At 57.0% G+C, this 18,467-nt stretch overlaps 1 protein-coding gene across 3 annotated transcripts in view; it reads left to right on the top strand.

Annotated features, from left to right (window-relative positions):
- Positions 1-6,427, top strand: part of CXXC5 (CXXC finger protein 5) — a 34,674-nt gene extending 28,247 nt beyond the window's left edge. For all 3 annotated transcript variants that reach the window (XM_082771550.1, XM_082771549.1, XM_082771551.1), the window contains exons 2-3: positions 519-1,530; positions 5,410-6,427. In XM_082771550.1, the coding sequence (XP_082627676.1) occupies positions 745-1,530; positions 5,410-5,454 (831 nt within the window). In that variant the 5' untranslated portion in view covers positions 519-744 and the 3' untranslated portion in view covers positions 5,455-6,427. The remainder of the gene's footprint in view (positions 1-518; positions 1,531-5,409) is intronic.
- The last annotated feature ends 12,040 nt before the right edge of the window (positions 6,428-18,467 follow it).

Below are 18,467 nucleotides of genomic sequence, written 5' to 3' on the forward strand. Positions count from 1 at the left end.
CGAGGGGCTTGGAGCTGGATGCTGAGGCTGCCCTGGGGCTCCTGTCACCCGTCCAGTGGTCTGGGTACGAGGGCGCAGGAAGAGGCTGAGGAGGGCAGCCTAACCGTGCTGGGCGAGCAGCATCCGCAGGGGGGGAGCCGTGGTGTGCCAGCTCCGGGGCAGCCTGTAGGCGCCTGCCCTGCCTTCCGCTGCGGGGCCGCACGCTGCTGGAGCAGAGCAGGAGAGGAGACCCGTGACTTCCCTGGGGTTTCAGTCCCTGGGGGAGGAGCGGCAGGCACAGAGAGCCCTTAAGCTGTGCGGTGACATTGCTGCCGGGCCAGGACTTCCTTTGTGCCCCCCGATTTCTGTCTGGATGGCGACCCTTTTAAAGAGCAGCGGAACGGATCTCCACCGAGGTCCGTTCCCTGGAGTTTCTTTGTTTGTGGCACTGAGACTTTCATTGCAGGGGGAGGAAGAGATGCTTTGAAAAGCCTGTTTGCTCTTGCCAGTACTAACTCTCTTTTATTTTCTACTTCCAGAGCCGTATGTTTTGTATCAGAGCCGCAGAGTATGTCTTTGCACTGAAATTGTACTGAAGACCTTTGCAGCCGACCCTGGAGGATACGCCTCGTTCATGAGCGTTCCCGTTTAAGCTTTCTCCGGTGGCTGGTGTGCTGGTGCTACAAGAAGGGCTTTGGGGGTCTTCTGCTTTGGTTTTGGGGTGCTTTTTTTTTGGTTTGGTTTTGTTGTTCTGCTCCGTGCACCATGTCGAATTCGGGCTCCCATCAAGACACTGGGAACAAGCCAGAGACGGAAAAAAACAATCAAGATGACTCTCATCCCCCTGTCAACTCCGAAAGGAGGAACAAAAGTGGAATAATAAGTGAACCTTTGAACAAAAGTCTTAAGAAGTCCCGTCCACTCTCCCACTATTCCACCTTTGGTAGCAGCAGCTCGGTAAGCGAACATTCAGAGAAAGGCAACCCCTTAACTAATGGCAACGAAGCAACTGTGGAAAAAAGTAATTCTACCTCAAAGCACAAAAACATCTCTAGTATGCTGAGCAAATTAGACAGGGTGTCAGAAATCTCCTCAGAAGGACAGAACGCCCTACAACAGTTTGCTCAGTCGACAGAAATGCTCAAAAGAGTGGTACAGGAGCATATTCCTCTAGCAAGCGACCATGGGACTGGTATCTCTGATATGGAGGCAGTCTCAGCTGCAGAGACAATGAACAGCCCCTCTGATTTTCCTTACCTGGGGGCTTTTCCCATCAACCCAGGCCTTTTCATTATGACCCCTGCTGGCGTGTTTCTGGCAGAGAGCGCGCTCCATATGGCTGGCTTGGCAGAGTATCCAATGCAGAATGAATTGGCATCTGCCATCAATTCGGGGAAAAAGAAACGGAAAAGATGTGGCATGTGCCCGCCCTGCCGAAGACGGATAAACTGCGAGCAGTGCAGCAGTTGTAGGAATCGCAAAACTGGCCACCAGATTTGCAAATTCCGAAAATGTGAAGAACTCAAAAAGAAGCCTTCTGCAGCACTGGAGGTAACCGGCCCCTGTCAGGCACCCTAACCCTTCCTTGGGCTGCTCTCCTGGGTTCGGATCTTGCCCTAGATAATAAAACACCTGGTACTTCTTACTTTTTTTCTTTTCCATTAACAGTTCTCACCACGAATTGTGTGCTTTCCCAGTGCCCCTGTCCCTGCCCTTGCCCTTCCTTATGTACTGGGGTGAGCGCTAGGCTCCCTCCCCACCCCAGGGTGATGGTGGCCCTTGTTTTGGCATCTGCTTGAACGCCAGTGCCAGCATCCGTAGAGGGGTCACAGTGTCAGCTCTCCACAAGCCAGGGAGCAGTTTCTAACCCGGTGGCTGGCTCGAAGGATGGCAGAGGTGTCTTTCAGGGTAGAGCTTGTGAGCAGTAGTGGTGGCGAAGCCTGTGTTTGCGGTGCACTAGGAGCCCAGCCCTTCAGCATGCTCTTTGTTCCAAGAGGGAGCGAGGACGCCCATGTTTTTGGGTGGGAAGTGGCTGCAGCACGCGTGTTGGGCAGGACGCAGGCGAGGGCACATTTGGCATGTGGGGCCACTGCGTCTGTGCTGGAGCGATGTTTGTTCTCCCCAGGGCAGAGTCCGGTGAGGCTCACTCAGGTGCATCCCTGACTCCGTGCATTGCCAGGAGTGGGTGAGTGCCAGGGGCAGCTGCTGTGCTGTGGGATGCAGCCCCTGGTCTGGGCGCCTGCTTCGGTGCCTTGTGGAGCATCCCCTCATGGCCCCTGCCTTGCTAAAACGGTCAGGGAAGGTGCATTGCTGGCGTGGGGACTGCAGGAATGGTCAGGTGTCTGGAGTCATGGGATTCAAATTCACCCTGGGCCATGCATGCCTGGCATAGCACGTGGTCAGCCCTGGTGGGTGCAGTGTGGATGAAGGCTTGGGGTGCTGGGAAGCAGCTGTGCTGGGCTGAGAGCTGTCTGCGGGCTCCCCCATGTATCATGCCTAACCTGGGTGTGATTTCTGTGGGAGCACATCCAGACGTCAGCTGTGCCTCTGTGCTTCCTTGTCCTCCTCCTGCTGCTGAGCGCACCCACAAAGCTGGCAAAGGCTAGAAGTCACCCTGACATCAGCCGGATCATGCGTCCTGGCACGAGGGCATTGCCCGTGCACTGCTCTTCCCAAAGAGATAACCCACTGTTTCCCTAACCATGTTCTACGTTTTCAATTAGCATCAGCTCTGAATGAATAGTGAAGGGGAAAAAAAATCTATTTGGGCGGTGGGGATGAGGAGAGAGGGACTGTGTCTTTCAAAAACCGCTGTATTGCTAAATTATATTCTTGTTCTAATTTGCTGAGTCAGTGATCTGGAAAAAGGGAGAAAGGAAAAAAAAAAGTTCATCTCTTCGGAAGAGTCCTAAAACGGGTCAATAGAATCAGAGCTCGCATCAGCCGGAGGAGCTGCTTCCTTCTCCTGGCACAGTTCTGGTTTGGGGACGATAAATAGCTCGGGGAGCCCAAGAAATGGTCACCCCCTTGATGTTTTTCCTGTTCCGCAGCTGGCTGGGAGTTTGGAGCTGCTCAATTTTGTAGCATTGAGGCCTGTCCTTCCTGGGTGCAGGATCGTTGAGGTCGAGGAAAAGTTGGTGATGCTTGAGCAGACATAGGTTGCTCTGGGGCATTGGCATCTCTCTTTTGGAGCAGATCCTCCTGGAATGCCACCGTCAGAATATCAGCTTGTGCTGTGCATTGATCTTGGTAGGGCTGAACAAGATTGTGTCCCTGTGTGGCTGGGAGAGGGATCCTTGGGCTGATGTCCCAAGGTCAGCTGTATCATTCGGTCTCGGCCCACATCATCCAGCATTGGTGGCTGCATTGCCTTAGGCCAGCCTCAGGGCAGACACCAGAGCCACTGCCACCTGAGTACCCTGGAGCCCTGCCTGGAGGTGGCGGTGGTTCTGGGGGGGCAGAGATGCTGATACCTGGGCAGCTCCATGGGCTGCTGGTCCCGCCTGGGCATCAGCACGTGGCGGTGCTGAAGTTGAGCTGAAAAATTCATAGGGTTTTTTGAAGCGTTGTCCCCCACCATGGGGGCCTGTGCTAGAGCTGACAGGGAGAAGAGCAGCCTGCAGTGACCCTGCTGGGCTGTGTCAGCCTGCCAGCCACACGTGTGGATAGCAGCATCCTCAGAGAGCCCGGGCAGGGGCCGCAGCTGTGATTAAACATTGATCTAAAATCAAGCAGTAAAAAAAAAATAGAATTAAACCTTTATGGCAACATAAAAATCAGGCTAAATCCCCATCCTGCCATTAAGCTTTATCTGCACGTCTAAAAAGCCTGAATAACCAGTCGCCACTGGTGTCCTGCTGTGGTGGCTGCGGGCTGAGGCTCTAGGGCCAGCGAGGCAGGTGGGACGCTTGGACAGCAAGAAGGGCTGATTCAGAAAACCCACTGGTTCCCTGCAGCTTCTACTAACCAGGAAGAGTGAGCTCAGGATGGGCTGGGAAGAGGGATGGCCTCACCAAGCCTTGGTTCAGTGCCTGGGGTTGTTTTCCTTTGGTATCTCGTGCTCATTTGGATGTGGAGAAACTGAAGGAGGAAGCTTTCATGGGTGCCCTAGGTTTTGGCCTGCTATCCCCTCTGAGGCGCATCCTCTTGGTGATCATGTTGCTGTGTGCTGGCTAACATCACTTGGCCTTGCTAACATCATGGTCCTTGCACAGGCCACCTGTGGTCTCATAAACTCTGGCTTCCCACTTCTATCCAGCAAAGAGGTGGGAAATGTCCCACCTCTTTCTGGGTAGCCAGGTCCTCCTCTCAGAGGAGCACAGAGCTTCTCTTGGAGCCTTCTCCCCACGCCAGATCTCTCCTCTTTCCTTTCCTGGAGGTGGCTTCAGAGAGGTGCTGTCTGGTGTCAGGCACTTTGTCCCATGCAGGATTGAGCCTGGTCAGGGTCGGACCATGTTAGTGGCCGGCTTCATCCCTCTTCCCCCCCCAATTTAGCGAGATGCTGAGAGGTGGTGCTGGGGCTGTGCAGCAAGAGTCCCAGGCTGCTCTTGCGAGGCATCATAGCCCTCTTTAGGTGCTGTGCAAGCCCAGCCAGCTTACCCCCTGCCTCAGTTTCCCTCCCCGTGCCCTCACACAGCTCTCTGCCAGCTGGGGTGGGCATTGAGGCGATGCAGTGCACTGCAGGATGTGGCTGGGCGCTCGGTTTCTCTCCCTGCTGTCTGTCTGTCCATCCCTGACATGGGTGGGTGGCCAGGGCCCTCGTGGTGGGTAGGCTGCAGGAGACTGGAGGGGACAGGACACGAGGGGACAGAAGGGGACAGGATGAGCTGGCTGTGCCTGCCACGGCAGTGGCGGCTCGGCTCGGCCCAGCCATTGTGCTTGCTATCGGCCGGAGGGGAAGCCGGAGGCCATGCCATTGTGTCTGCGTGGTGTGGGGACAATCGGGGGGTGGCTTTTCCAGGTGCCCCCTGGGGAGCCCAAGGCTGGCCAGACCTTCCCCCCCACACCCTCAGAGGGGCTTGGGAAGGAGGGAAGTCAGGCTGGGTGGGTGCTACGGGGAGGGCCACGCAGGCTGGTGTCCGGCATGGAGGCCTCTGCCACTGCCCCTGCAGCAGCTCAGCTGCTGCCCGTGGCCCTGTGCAGAGCCTGCCGGGGGTGCTGGGCCTGGCCTCAGTGGGGCCAGGTGCCCGTGACGGCTGTGGACCAGTGTCCTGGGTGGGCTTTGCCGTGCCTCGTGCGGGCTGCCAGCCCGTGTGGCCGAGTGGCCGTCCCTGATGGCCTTGGCGCTGCTGATGGGCACTTGCTGCCCCGGGAGCCCGGCCGGCGGCCCCCAGCAGCGGCTGCGCGTGGAGGTAGCTGAGCTGGCCCCAGCCTAACGCCTTGTCCCTTCTTTGTTCTGTTCCTCCCTCCCCTGTCTCTCTTCCTTTCCAGAAGGTGATGCTTCCTACAGGAGCCGCGTTCAGATGGTTTCAGTAGGAACGGGAATCCCAAAGCTCTGTCATCCAAGTGCAATGTCACTGCTTGCTTGTGTTGTCTCAGGCAAGGGATTTTTGGCTGAAATGAATGGATGCACCTGTGTCTCTTTAGAACCAAAAATATTTTCTCGCAAATTTCATTCCTGTTTTTATAATTTTTTTTTTTTTTTTGCGTTTGTTTAACATCTTCGAGTCCTAGTCAGACATTTAACTGCTTTTCAAATAAAATAATTAAAAGAAAAAAACAATGGATCTGTAAAGTACCAAGACTTAATAGACAGAGTATGGACAATCAGTTTCTTTCTGTGTTTTGGTGTTGATGTTGTTTATGTGTGAAAGATGCAGTACTTGTGTAGGGAATGTAAATTTACAGTAACCTTTTAAAATCTAGTTACTAATAAGCACTACTGTAATTTAGCACAGTTGTTTAATTGCACCCTCATTTATACTTTTTATTTGATTATTTCCCATCATACAATAGAGTGGATAGTTTCTAGAATGCCTCAACTTCATGTTTATAAATGAGAATATGTTTAAAGCGATGTAGTATCCCTTCTCCTAGCCATTCACGTATGTAAGTTTAACCAGCAAGAGGTTTGGTATAAAAGATGGAAGAAAACAATTGCTACAAAAAATGGTGGTCTTTGAAAAAGGAAAAAAAGAATAAAAAAAAAAAGAAAAAAATGTCATTGTTAGTTTATTAATATAGAACAAGAAATACTGCATACAGAAAAAATCCTAATTGCAATGGTTTACTTCTAGAAGTAATTTTTGTAAACTTACTGAAGTTAAAATCAAAATAAAAATAATATTGCAGGACCTGTGCTGAAGCAGTTATGAAAAGTGATATTTCTCTTCTGTTCAAATCCCCGTCTCTCCAGCTCTCTACATCATTAAATTGAAATGCTGTTTGTAATGTTTTAGCGATCCAGGCTGTTTTTGTGAATAAAATGAATGCATGTTTTGTGTCATGATTTACAGCTTTGTTATTTCTCTCCATCCCCGTTTCAAACAGTTCTGGCCCCCTCGTGCCCGCTGTGCTGCCTGCGCAGCGGCCGGCACCCATGGCCTCTGTGCGCTTGTTGCACCAGATGCACTCCTGTCCCTTTGCTCCTGGTGGTTCGTGGTGGGTCCCCAGCAAAGGCTGCACGGTGGCCGTGCCGGGCGGTGGAGGATCCTCCCCTGGTACACAGGGGTGTGTGGTCACCCCCTTTCCTCGTGCCCTGGAGCGGCAGGGAGGGAATCGCCGCACTGTGGGCGTGCAGGGAGGGGAGATGCTGCGTCTCTGCGAGGGTACCCCGGGGATAGCCTACAGCTCCTGAGCTTGCCACTCCACGCCTTTCGTCATCTCCCACCCCTGGGATGGGCCCAGCCCCTTGGCAGGGGCTCACCGTGGACCCTGTGCCTGCCCAGGGCTGGGACACCAGGACATCTCAGCACCTCCCGTGGAGATGCACCGCTGCACCCAGCTGTACTCCAGTGTCTGCGAGCAACAGGGAGAGTGTCGGCACCATGGGGACCCCACCACATCCCGGCAAGGGAGACGCAGCAGTGAAATGAAACGATAACCAAGGAACTGCACCGACGCCGAGATCTGCACGTTTCATCCCGGCAGTGGCTGGGTTAAGCTGTCCCTGTCTCCTCCCAGGTATATTTCACAGCCTGACCTGCCTGGAGTTTTGCCGTGGAGCGCATGCCATTTGTTTTTGTAAAACAATATAATTAACATGCCACAGATAACTGCATTGAGACTCGTTTTGTCAGGACAAGTACAAAACGAACCCGTAGAGAAAGGAACTCTTCAAGGTAAGGTGAGGTGGTGGCGGTGTTGGGGAAGCAGTTGTCCAGGTGTCCAGGCCAGTTTTGTGCAGGACCCTGGGTCAGCGGGACAGGGGACACCGGCTGTGGCACTATGCCAGGCATGCCAAGGCTTGGGGTGCCGTGTCGTGCTCCCCATTGTGCCGGGGGGGGGTGGAAACGAGTACTCCCTACCCCTAGGGAGAGGTGCCAGCTGCACGGGAGTATGAGGAGCATTGCCCCAACGAGGAGGCTGGTGTGCCGAGCCCTGGGATGTAGCTGAGCTTTGTCCCAGCTCCAGCATCTGCTGGCCAGATGTGCACCCTGAGGGAAGGAGGGCAACAGGGCAGCGACGGAAGGACGGTGCGTGGGCTCCTCGCCTGTGGGCAGCGACCTGCCCAGGACAGGCACTGCAGGAAGCGCCTCAGGGCGCCCAGGAGAATGTCCCCAGCCTCCATCTCCAGCAGCCTTCGACCTGGCTGCCCCCACGGCCGGCTGCTCCTGGAGGCAGGAGCGTGGGTGGGAGCTGGGCACTGCTATCCGCCGTGCCCTGTGCGCTGCTATCCCGTGCCCGGGATGGTGAGCTCGTGGGGATGGAGCCAAGCCAGGGTGGTGAGGGAAAGATCTGCATGGCTGGTGTGGACAGACAGACCCTGCTCGTGCCCCGGGGCACGCATAGCCCTGCACCAGCGTGACACTAGCAAGGGTGTGTGGGGAGATGTTTCCCAGTTCGTGATGCTTGGGCAACAGCAGAAATCACTTAGTGGGAACATGTGTGGGGGTGCGTTCTGGAGAAAAGGAGTCTGGCTGTGTTTTTATGACTGTGGATAACATTTGGGACTGTGAATACTGGGGGGAGGGGGGAGAAGGGGGGTCAGCCCTTAACCCATGCTGAGAGAGCGTCCTGGGGAGGGGGCAGAAACAGAGAATGACATGCAGAGCCCCGACCCCATGGGAGGCAGAGCAGGGAGCTGCTTCATCCCCCAGCAGCCATAGCCATGGGCTGCCCTGCAGGGCCAGACCCAGGTGTCCCTCTTCTCCCCCCAAGTCTGGGGCCAGGTGTGGAGCTGGGGGGTCCTGGCCATGTCACCCCCAACCAGTCTGTGCTTGGTGCTGTGTGTCCAGCCATGGGAACATGCTGCATGGGCACATGTCCCTCCTACCTCTACAGGCATCACCCCAATTTGGAGCTTTGTGGCAGCCCAAATGCTCCAGGGAGCCCCTTGGGAGTGGAGGGAGATGTGAGCAGCACCCAGCCCCTGTGGGCAGGGAGAGTTGGAGCAGGACAGCGAGGCAAAGAGTGGCTGTGGTGCCCTGCAGCTGGTGCATGGAGCCCGTATGGGTCTTTGGTCTGGGAGTGACTCCGCAGCCCCTGGCTTTGCTGCTGCACTGAGCCCAGCCCTGCTGCATCTGCCTCCTTCTCGCTGTGTGCCCTCCTCCAGCCGGTGCATGGAAAGGCTGTGGGTGCTGGCAGGGGATGTGAATGGGAGCAGGGCACATGGTTTTTGCAGGCAGATACGGGTATTAGCAGGGGACATGCAGGGCAGGGCCTTCCCCAGGAAGGAAAACAGGACTGGGAGAAAGGAGCTGGGGAGCGGGTGGGAGGTGGGCAGGTGGGAGATGGGGTGCAGGGGCTCTGGGCTGGCCCTCCACACCTCCATGACGGGCTCCGTCTTCCCTTTCCTCACCAAACAGCCCCTCTGCTGTGCTGTGCCGGGTCTCCTGCCCACCCCGACGTTGCTGGGGGCTGCTCCCCAGGCTGGGCGGGCTGCGTGGCTGCGCCCAGCATCGCGGGGAGCAGGAGATGATAATAACGAGCTCAGCACATCGCTGAGGGAGCTGCTTGGGTGGTACCACAAGGGTTGGCATGGGGTCATGCTTAATTAACATCCTCATTAAACTCTTGGAAGAGGAGCTACCGGAAGGCCAACCAAACTTGCCATTGGCCCTGCAAAGAGAGGGCATGGAGGTGAGTTTGCTTTGACTTCAGTGGCTTCACATGGGAAGGCACCAGCAAGCGATGCCCGGAAAGGATGGAGCCTGGCCTGGGGCTGCAGAGCAGCTCAGCTGGGGCACAGCAGCGATGCCAGCGGCGCTTTGCACCGGGAGGAGCCGAGCAGTGCCGGAGAGGCAGTGGGCTGCCGGCCGCCTCGGCCCTGCCGGGCTGCAGGCTGCAATTAGCGGCCTGGCCCCGGGCTGACCCGTGCCCCCCCGCCCCGGCAGAGGGATGGGGGCAGGATGCAGGAAGCGCCGAACAAAATGTGCTTCAGCCGAGCCGGATGGCGGGCTTGCCGCGAGCACCACCGGCCAGGCGTGACCTCCTGCCAGCAGGAGGCTCAGGGCCGGGGAGGGCCGGAGGCTGGAGGTGGTGAGGGTCCCATGGCTCTTCCCCCCCGGCCCCGATGGGCCACTGAGTTCTGCTGGTGGGCGAGCTGGACCCACGGCAGTGTTGCTGTCACGGGAAGGTGTCCAGGGCCCTGCAGCACCACGTGCAGCCCCCGGCAACATCCAGCCCTAGCCCCTGCCTTGCCTGGAGCAGGGTGCCCATTTCCAGCATGGGGGAAGCCCGGGAGTGGGATCAGTCCAGGAGCCCAGGTGGGACTGTCAGCTGGGTGAGCTGAAGCAGAAGGGTGGCAGACCTCCCTCCTCCCCACCTCCCATCCCAGGGGTCAGGGGATGGGACAGCTCAGGCTTGTTCTGTAGGAACAGCACACAGCCTGGGAACTGGCGGGGCCAGGACAGGATCTGCACAGCCTCCACACAGAGATGCTCCCCAGCCTGTCCTGGCGTGTGAGCTGCTGCTCCCCCTTTACTGGGGCTCCAGGGGGTCTGCTACAAGCTACTGTCCTGCACCGGGCATGGGGATCCTGACCTCTCTGCAGGTAGATGGCTTGTGCTGTGGTGGACTTCCCAATCATCTTCAAGGCTGTAGGAATATCAACCTAAACAGACCTCTCCAAGTTCAGTTCCCCCCAGCTGGCCCAAGGAACTTTGCCTGTCACAGATTTGCCTGGCAGATTTCTGGTCCAATTTCTGTCGCTGGCTGAAATTTTTCTAAATAGGTGTTCATTTTTCAAATCTGGACTAAGATCCCTTGCCTCTTCGTAGCTTATCCACTGGGAGCCATCACTGTGTTGTCTTCTTTCCGCAGGAACTGCCTGTGCAGAGGTGTGTGATGGAGGAGCGGTCCCTGCCAGGACATAGTGCTGCCCACACCATTACCTCTGTACGAGAGCAAGCCTGAAGAAGGTTTTTTTCCAGGGAAGAGGATCCTGCACCACTTGAAGCCTGACATCCACATTACTCCACCTCTGGGATTTTCAACCTTCCTGACAACCCCCCCCCTCTCCCCCTGAGACCTCCGCGTGGCTGAGCTGTGCCAGGTGGATGTTTACAGGAAGGGTCCCTGGCAAGGAGCCCATGGGTAGGCACTGACACTCATTCCCACAAGGAATAACACAGGAAGCAGTCCTGCCATGCCGGGTGTGGAGCTCTCAGCCCCACTCCCTGCAACCTGAATGCTCAGGATGTGCTGGCTTTGTGTGCATGAAGGAGGGCATCTCTTGCCTCCCTGGCTTTGTCCTGCAGCACCCCGTGGCATGGAGCAGCCTGTGGGCAGCGAGGAGCGGGTGGCCAGGCTGAGCAGTGGTGTCCCTTTTTCTAATCACGAGTGGGGTCTGACTAATCCCGATGAGCATGTGGGGTCCCCAGCCTCGAGCCATGCTGCGGCGGCTCTGCTCTCCCAGCCGCGGTCTGCTGGCTGCAAAGTTCACACCAATCCTGCTTAATCGGGGCCTCGCTGCTATGCCAAGGCCAGTTTCAGCACTGCGTCAAGATGTTTTAAGGCCAGAGCAGTCAGGATTTGTGAGAAATAGGTCGGCCTGTGACAGCAGAAGGAGGCTACTAAACACAAGACGCCGTGTTAGCGGGGGGAAAAAAAAAATGCTGGAGCCTCTGCACGGTGGGGAGGGGAGGGAGTGGCTGGCATGGCTGCAGCCCTGGCATTAGTGTGAGGATGATGAGAGGGGAACGGCAGCAGCTGTGTGGGGATTAGTGGTGGCAATGGGGACCAGCTGGGGGTTCACGGCAGTGCCACTGGATCCGACAGGCCCAGCGAGGCCTCAGGTGGGATCACATCCAGGCTGTCCTGTCCCGTCCCCTCCGGCCAGTCCTGTATCCCCCTGGGAGGGATGTTGGGATCCTGAAGGGCAGGAGGGTTCCTGCCCTTCTCTGTTCTGCTTTTGAGGCCCTTGGGCTGGCTTCTCCTGCTGCTGGCTGTCTGGGCACTGTGCCCCAGGCTTATCCCATCCTCCTGCCCCACCTCCCTGAGCCCACACTTTTGGTGCTGGAGGAGCTGCTGGGCTGTGTCACGAGCAAACCCACAGGCCAACAAGTGCTTAGAGCAGGTGCTACCAAACCCACAAAGGGTACAAGAGCAGGGGTGAGACCTCCCAAATTATTCAGTCACTTTTCCTCAAAGTACCAACGGGTCCCCAATACTTTCTGGCCTGGCCTTTTCCCCTCTTCCCGGTTGGTGAGGAATGGTGCCCAGGACATCCCACAAGGCCACCTCCTGCCACAAGTGTTCCCCACGGACCAACAGGAGGAAAAAAATTCCCCCTTTCTCACCCACATGTGCCATAATGCAACATCTCTTTGCCCTGGCAAACTCCTGTGTGGCCCTGTGTTTCTGCATCTCCCCACATGCCCTTGCCATCGCTGAGCAAACCCACGCTGCCCTTGGGGACACGTCCCTGTCCAGGAGAGCAATGTCACTGCCTGCTTGCCTTTCAGCTGCGCAGGCTGGGACTACAGCAGTGGCATGGCCATGAGCCTCCCCACATCCAGCAGATTGAGCTTTCTAGCTTCGGGATTTGGGGATTTTGGGGATTTTTGAGTTTGAAATTGGTGTCACCCATGAGGTACAGCCACAGTGATGCAACCCTTGGGCTGACAGCTTTCAAGGGCACCCACGAGCCCAGCGTGTGGTGGGAACGGGGTCAAAGCATGGGGCTGCGGGGCCTCATGAGAGGGGCTCCCTGGGCTCTGGCAGTGGGTACGGGTATGGTCTGACGCTTTGCCCCAGGTTTCTCCTGCAGCCTGCACTCGTGCCCCCTGCTCTGGCAACGAGCCACAGCTCCTGCATGGTGAGGGACTCCCGGCGGCTGCACGATTCGCTGCCTCGCAGCGAGTCCTGACATTTCGACACAGCGACAGCCGCAGGGGGAGGTTTAAATTGGCTCTGCTGGCAGTACGTGCCTGTGCAACGGGGGCGGCAGGGTCTCCCCCCGCCAGCACCTGACCTCAGCGATGGCCCTGGCCACCTCTGTGGGGGCCCAGCTTGGCCACGGTGTGCTGTGGTGGGAGGGGGGTGTGGGACGGGAGCTCAGCCCCAGGGCAGAGCGGAGGTGGGAGAGGACGGGACTGGAGGGGGCAGAGGAAACGCTTGTCCTGTGGGCAGGGGGAAGCAAGAAAAGGGCAGGAGAAGAGGCAGGAGTACGTGGAAATGAGACACAGTGGGGATGGGAAACCCTGCAGCAAGTATGAAATACTGGGTACGGGGCATGGCTGTGCCCTTGGCATCCTCATATCGCAGTCAAGCCCATCATGAGATGGCTCCTCAGAGAGCAAGGCCGGGCCGGGGGGTCCTGGTGGGACCTGCTGGGCTCGCTGGGACACAGGACGTGGTCTCTGCCTGAGGCTGGGAGATGCGCATGGGAACCAGCTGGTGGTGGCAGCCTGCCTGCACCCCTAGGAGCGTCTGCAGCTCCTCGGCACAGCACGCAGCTGCAGGCTCTGTCCTCCCACCTCCATTTTCTTACGTTGCCAGCTAAAGTGACCATTTTCCGCTTTGATTTCAAGCTGTGCGCACAGCACTGCGCTCGCCCTTTCGGCTGGACACAGGGAAGAAGAGGAATGTAACCAGGCAGGTTTGTGCAAACACAGGCACTGCATGGTCCCCCTCGGTCTTTAGTCTGGTAAGCAAAATCAGCATCTAATCCAGATCAAACAGGACTTTAGCTCCTGTCAGAGGACTGATCCCCTATTTTGCCCAGGCTGTGGTATTTAAAGGGACACGGCCAGGTTAAGTACAGCTGGAAACAAAGGGTTTGTAAAAATAATCATAATAAAAATAACAACAACAAAAGCTGGGAAGGATTAGCTGGAAGAGAGTCGGTAATGAAATATAACTGCCAAAGAAAACTGTGGTTAATGGAGACATCTCCCTGGAGCATTTGAAACCTCAGGTAGTGGAGGAGGAAAGAGATAAGTGAAACCACTTAGAAACCAGCAGCAAAACAGCCCTGGCTGCTCCTGGTCAGAGCAAGATTCTCCTCTCCTCTCCTCTCCTCTCCTCTCCTCTCCTCTCCTCTCCTCTCCTCTCCTCTCCTCTCCTCTCCTCTCCTCTCCTCTCCTCTCCTCTCCTCTCCTCTCCTCTCCTCTCCTCTCCTCTCCTCTCCTCTCCTCTCCTCTCCTCTCCTCTCCTCTCCTCTCCTCTCCTCTCCTCTCCTCTCCTCTCCTCTCCTCTCCTCTCATGCACGGCCTCTTTATTTTATTTCCAGCCTCGAGGCAAGCAGCTCTCCGTCTGGGTGCCCAGGACCTGGCTGTGCCTCCCCAGGCTGGTGCAGCCCCAGTAGGATTTAGCCACCCGACTTCTCCTGACCTTAATAACCGGCACTGACTTAACTGGGAGCCTGGTGGCTAAATCCCGCGTGAGTCTGGGAGTGTAGGAGTCGGTGTCACAAGTAATTTATTCCACACGTCTCTCAGCCTCCTAAACTTGGGGAAGCCAATTCTTAACGAAGATCCCCATGCTGCCGCAGCCTGTGATGGGGCAGCTCTGCAGCACCCTTGCTTTACACCCAGTTTTCTCCTTTCCCCCGTTACATAGGAAAGCAGCTGGTTTGCCCAGGAATAAGCCCTATGCAGAGCCCTGCTGCTTGCAGGAGCACCAAGCATCCCTCCACCACAGGCAGCTCCAGGCTGCCTCTGCCCTCCCCATGCCTACAAGCCTGGCTCGCACATGGGTGCTGCACTGGGGGTAACACAGGCTGGGGACCTAGCTCTGGCACCGTGGAAGGGCCCCATGCAGCTCTTCTGCTTCCTCCCAGAAGGGAGCTGGGACAAGGAGGGCAAGGCGGACTGCTCAGCTGGATGTGCTCTTGGCAGCCCCACCAGGAATTTTCCTTGGGCTTCTGCGCCAGAGTACAGAGCTCCTGGGCAGAGATCCTCGGGGAAAACCGTCCTGTGGGACCCTTGCCCCACCTTCCCCCAGCACCCATTGACCGAGCAGTGCTGTGTCTCTGGGGCAGAGCCCCTGATCTCCACTGTGGCAGATTCTCTTATCTGTGACACCACTCTGCTCTCCAAAATAATGCACGTCTGCCCTGCTTCTCACCGTGACCATGAGGCCAAACCAAAGCAATCAGCTGGGACTCATTGCAGGCATGGCTGCTCTCGTGCCACTCCCTTTCCTTCAGCAGTGGGTTTCCTTCCAGCACCCAGCGATGCCAAAGGGACCTGTGGCCGTGCCTTTGGGTGCTTGGCTGCTGCAGGTGGCATTGGGTCTGCTCTGGGGAGTCTTCACAGGCAGTAGCCGTGGGCAGGGGCTCACCACGGGGCTGGTGGCTGAGGGCTGGGCTGGAGGGAAGGTCTGGCAGCTGGGATGGACCTCTGCTGCCGCAGGGTTCAAGCTGGGTTACAGCCACTGCCGCAGTCTGAACATCATATTCATATTCCAGTCGCATTTTTTTTGGCATCTTTCCCCTCTTTGGACATGGCTGAGCTCCAGGAGGGGAGGGCGAAGACAGAAACGTACTCTTCTTGCCTTCTCTCTGCTCCTCTGACCATCTTGGAAGAGTTTTTCAGTTGTCCCATGTAGTGCCAGAGCCAAGCTGAGCTGCCACCAGCACAACCCAGGCTGCTCTGCCTGCTGCCTGGATGCTTTTTCAGTTCCTCCTGCTGAGGGAACTCAGTGGGAACTGGGTCATGATCTCTCCCACCTCGGCTACACAGTTGCCACCATGGAAAGCCCCTGCCTCCTTCTCCACTCGCCTGTCAAGCTGTGCTGGGAAATTAAATCCTGCTGGTGGCAGAAGGTCCTGGAGGAAGCCCTCCTCTCCATGGCCTGGGTGCTGAGCTGACAGGTGCCGGTGAGCCAGCACCAGGCTGTTCCGCCTGCACAGCTTGAAACCTGTACTCAGAAACACCAGGGCAAAGAATGCAAGGAAGAGGAGCAAGCACCTATGCAGAGGGATCAAACACAGAAATCCCAGCTCCAGCTTGGGAAGCTTTTGAGCCACACATCTCTGGGGAGGGGAGCACCTGGACCTGCCCGCAGGTGGCCGAGCTGCCTTCTCAGCGATGACCGCACAGCTTTGGCTTAAATCTGAGGGAGGCAAATTTAGTCTGAATCGGCCAAAGCCATGGAATATTTCAAATGAGCAGTTAATGTGGGGCAAAGGTGTACTCAGGATGTGAGGGGGAGTGGGGTTGTATTATTTTGGATACTAAATAAAAAATCCAGTGAAAAGAAATCACTTTGGGTCAACCCAAGATGTTCTAAATACTCTTTATAAAACAAGAAAAGTGTTTGGGTAGAAGGCGGCACTTGGTTTTATCCGTTACCAATGTCAACCAAGTTTCTAGATCAATTACAAGTGAGAAGTTGAAAAATTCCTCTAAAACAGCAGAAGTCAAAAATAAACATTTTGCTTATTCCAAGACAGCAAATGCTCCTTGTCTTTTCAAATGGAACCCAAATCCAGGGACAGTTCTATTCTTTATGACACTGGAGACTGTGTGGGGTAAACTCTTGGTGTGAGCTGCTCCGGCACCAGCATCCTCCCTGGGAGGCTGCGGATTTTGCTGCAGCGACTGGAATTTTGTGTGCTGGGCTGTGTCTGGTGGCGACAGCTGGAGCATGGCAGCGATCCTGTGGGCAGAGGGGAGGGTCTCATTGCTCCCCCTTGCCTCTGGCCAGGACGGGCCCTGGGGTGCTTGTGCCGGGTGGCTCGCCCTGCTGGGTCTGCCCACGGACCAGGTTTTGGAGCGCAGAAGCAGAGGCAGGGGCAGGTGCTGGCTGGCAGGGTTGGCCGTGGCTCTGGCTGAGGGGAGCAGGGCTCTTAGGGACTGTGTTGGAGTGTGCAGCTCATGGTACAGCTGCTTATCCCACCTGAAAGCTCAATTCCCACTGCGGACAGAGGCCAGCAGAGCCACCCCCTGCCTTTGCCCACGCTGCCCACCCTGCAGGGACCGCACACAAGGCACCAGCCTCAGGGCCATGGCTGGTACGTGTCCTGCTGCAGGTTTTTGGGCTCCTTATTGTGCCCATTCTGCTTGGGTACAAGCCTGAGCTCCCTGGGGGCTCTCACCCCGGCAGGGCCCAGCCCCTTGGGGCTGCTCTGCTCTGCCTCTCCCTGCCCTGCCCGGCTCAGGCCCCCCTCGTGCCCCTGTCGTGGCAGCTGTGGGCAGCAGCCTTGCCTTTTGCTCTGCTTCCCCAGCGCTGGTTATGCAAGTGGCTTTGGAAGCAACACAAATTACAGCAGGAAGAAATCATCGCGCGGCTCTGGTGGGAAAAAGATATTATCCCGCCTTGCTAGCGAGCCTGGCCGCTGGCAGGTAGGGCCGGAGGAGAGCTGTGCTGCAGGATGATCGCTGATAAGATGCCGGGTCCTGCTCCGATGGCCTCGGGAGACGGAAGCGCTGCACTGTGAAGCTATGGAAACGGCGAGCCTCGGTGCAGAGCTGTAATTGGGCCACTTCTCCTCGCAGCACAGCAGCGCAGGCAGGTATGCCTCGCTCTTTTGTGTGCGCGGGGGAACGGCGGCGCAAAGTTGCTCCGTTGGAAGCACGGCTGCACCCGCCAGCCTCCCCCCCCTTGCCAGCCTCCCCCGGCCCCGCCGCCCTCCCGTTGAGTCACCGCCGTGCACGGCTCGAAGGCTGCGCCCGCCCCGCGTGAAGGTCACGCTGAAAAGCATTGGCAACGCCAGGGCTGGGCGGCAGGAGCAGCGCCGCCGAAGTCGCTTGGAGGCTTGGAGGAGCCTCCCGAAGTTACCCTCCCAGGAAGGAGGGCTTTTATTGTTTGCCAAGGAACGCAAGCCCAGAGGCCCGTGAAATTGTCAGGATGTGTGAAATCAGGCGCTGCCGGGCAGCTCTCCCGCACGACCATTTTAAATATTTAAGGTGTTGGTGGTACGGGGTTCAGACCAAGGCGCTGGTGCGGATCTGGGGCCGGGGGGCTCGGCTGCCCCAGCTGGGGTCCGGCAGGAGCAGGGCTGGCAGGGGCCGGGGGGCTGTGAGGGAGGCACTCACGAGCCAGACGCTCCTGCCCAGGAGCCCGCGAGTGACAAACACGCTCGGGAGCAGGAATTCATTCCTGTAAATATGTTTGCATTATTTATTTTAAGCATTTTTATAAATCATAATAGGAGAGACATCTGCTGTTAAAACTGCAAACTGCATTCATGCCTAGGGCAAGATGGGAAGAGGCTTTTTTCCCAGGAAAGCTTGGCAAACTTTGGGGAGCACTGCAGATTTGGGGGCAGCGTCAGGGAAAATGCCTGGGGGGATTTTCTGAGGGTGAGCTAACTATCCACCCTGCCCGCTCCTTCCTGGGGCCTTCATTTAAATGCCCGCTGCCCTTCCTGCCTCATGCAGCCCTCCCGCTTTTGACACCTCTTTATAGGCAGCTTTATCATGAGGATGGCATCTTGCTCTTGCTTTTGAAATGCCCAAAGAAGAAACCAGGACTAAGCCTCCCTGCTCCTCTGCTGAAACACACCCCTGTGTGTGCACTGGCGTGTCTTTTTCCCCTTGCACTCAGCGGAGGTGTCTGGAGGGGGGCTGGCACCTCTCTGCAGGGAGGGCTCCTCATCCTCCACGCGGCACAGAAAAGCCTCTCCCCAAGCCTGGTGGCATTTCCAAGCCCCCAGGCTGGAGGCGGTGGTGGCTCTGGGTGTGGGGAGGAAGCTCCGGGTGACTCTGACTCACTGCGTCGCAAGATTAATTGCCAGGCATTGCAGGAGGTTTATCACTGCCACCCTCGGCTTGCTGGATCGCACCTCTTGCCGCGGCTCCGCACGCCAGCGTGCATCCCGGGGAGCTGGGGGGGCAGGAGCAGGCTCTGCATGGAGCCCATCGGTGGGCAGGGGCAGTGTCAGCGGGGTTTACCCCCTCTGCACCCCCTAGTTCAGCCCCATCAGTCACCTTGAAGCC

Source organism: Aythya marila (genome assembly GCF_965140915.1).
Source record: "Aythya marila genome assembly, chromosome: 14".
Lineage (NCBI taxonomy): Eukaryota > Metazoa > Chordata > Aves > Anseriformes > Anatidae > Aythya > Aythya marila.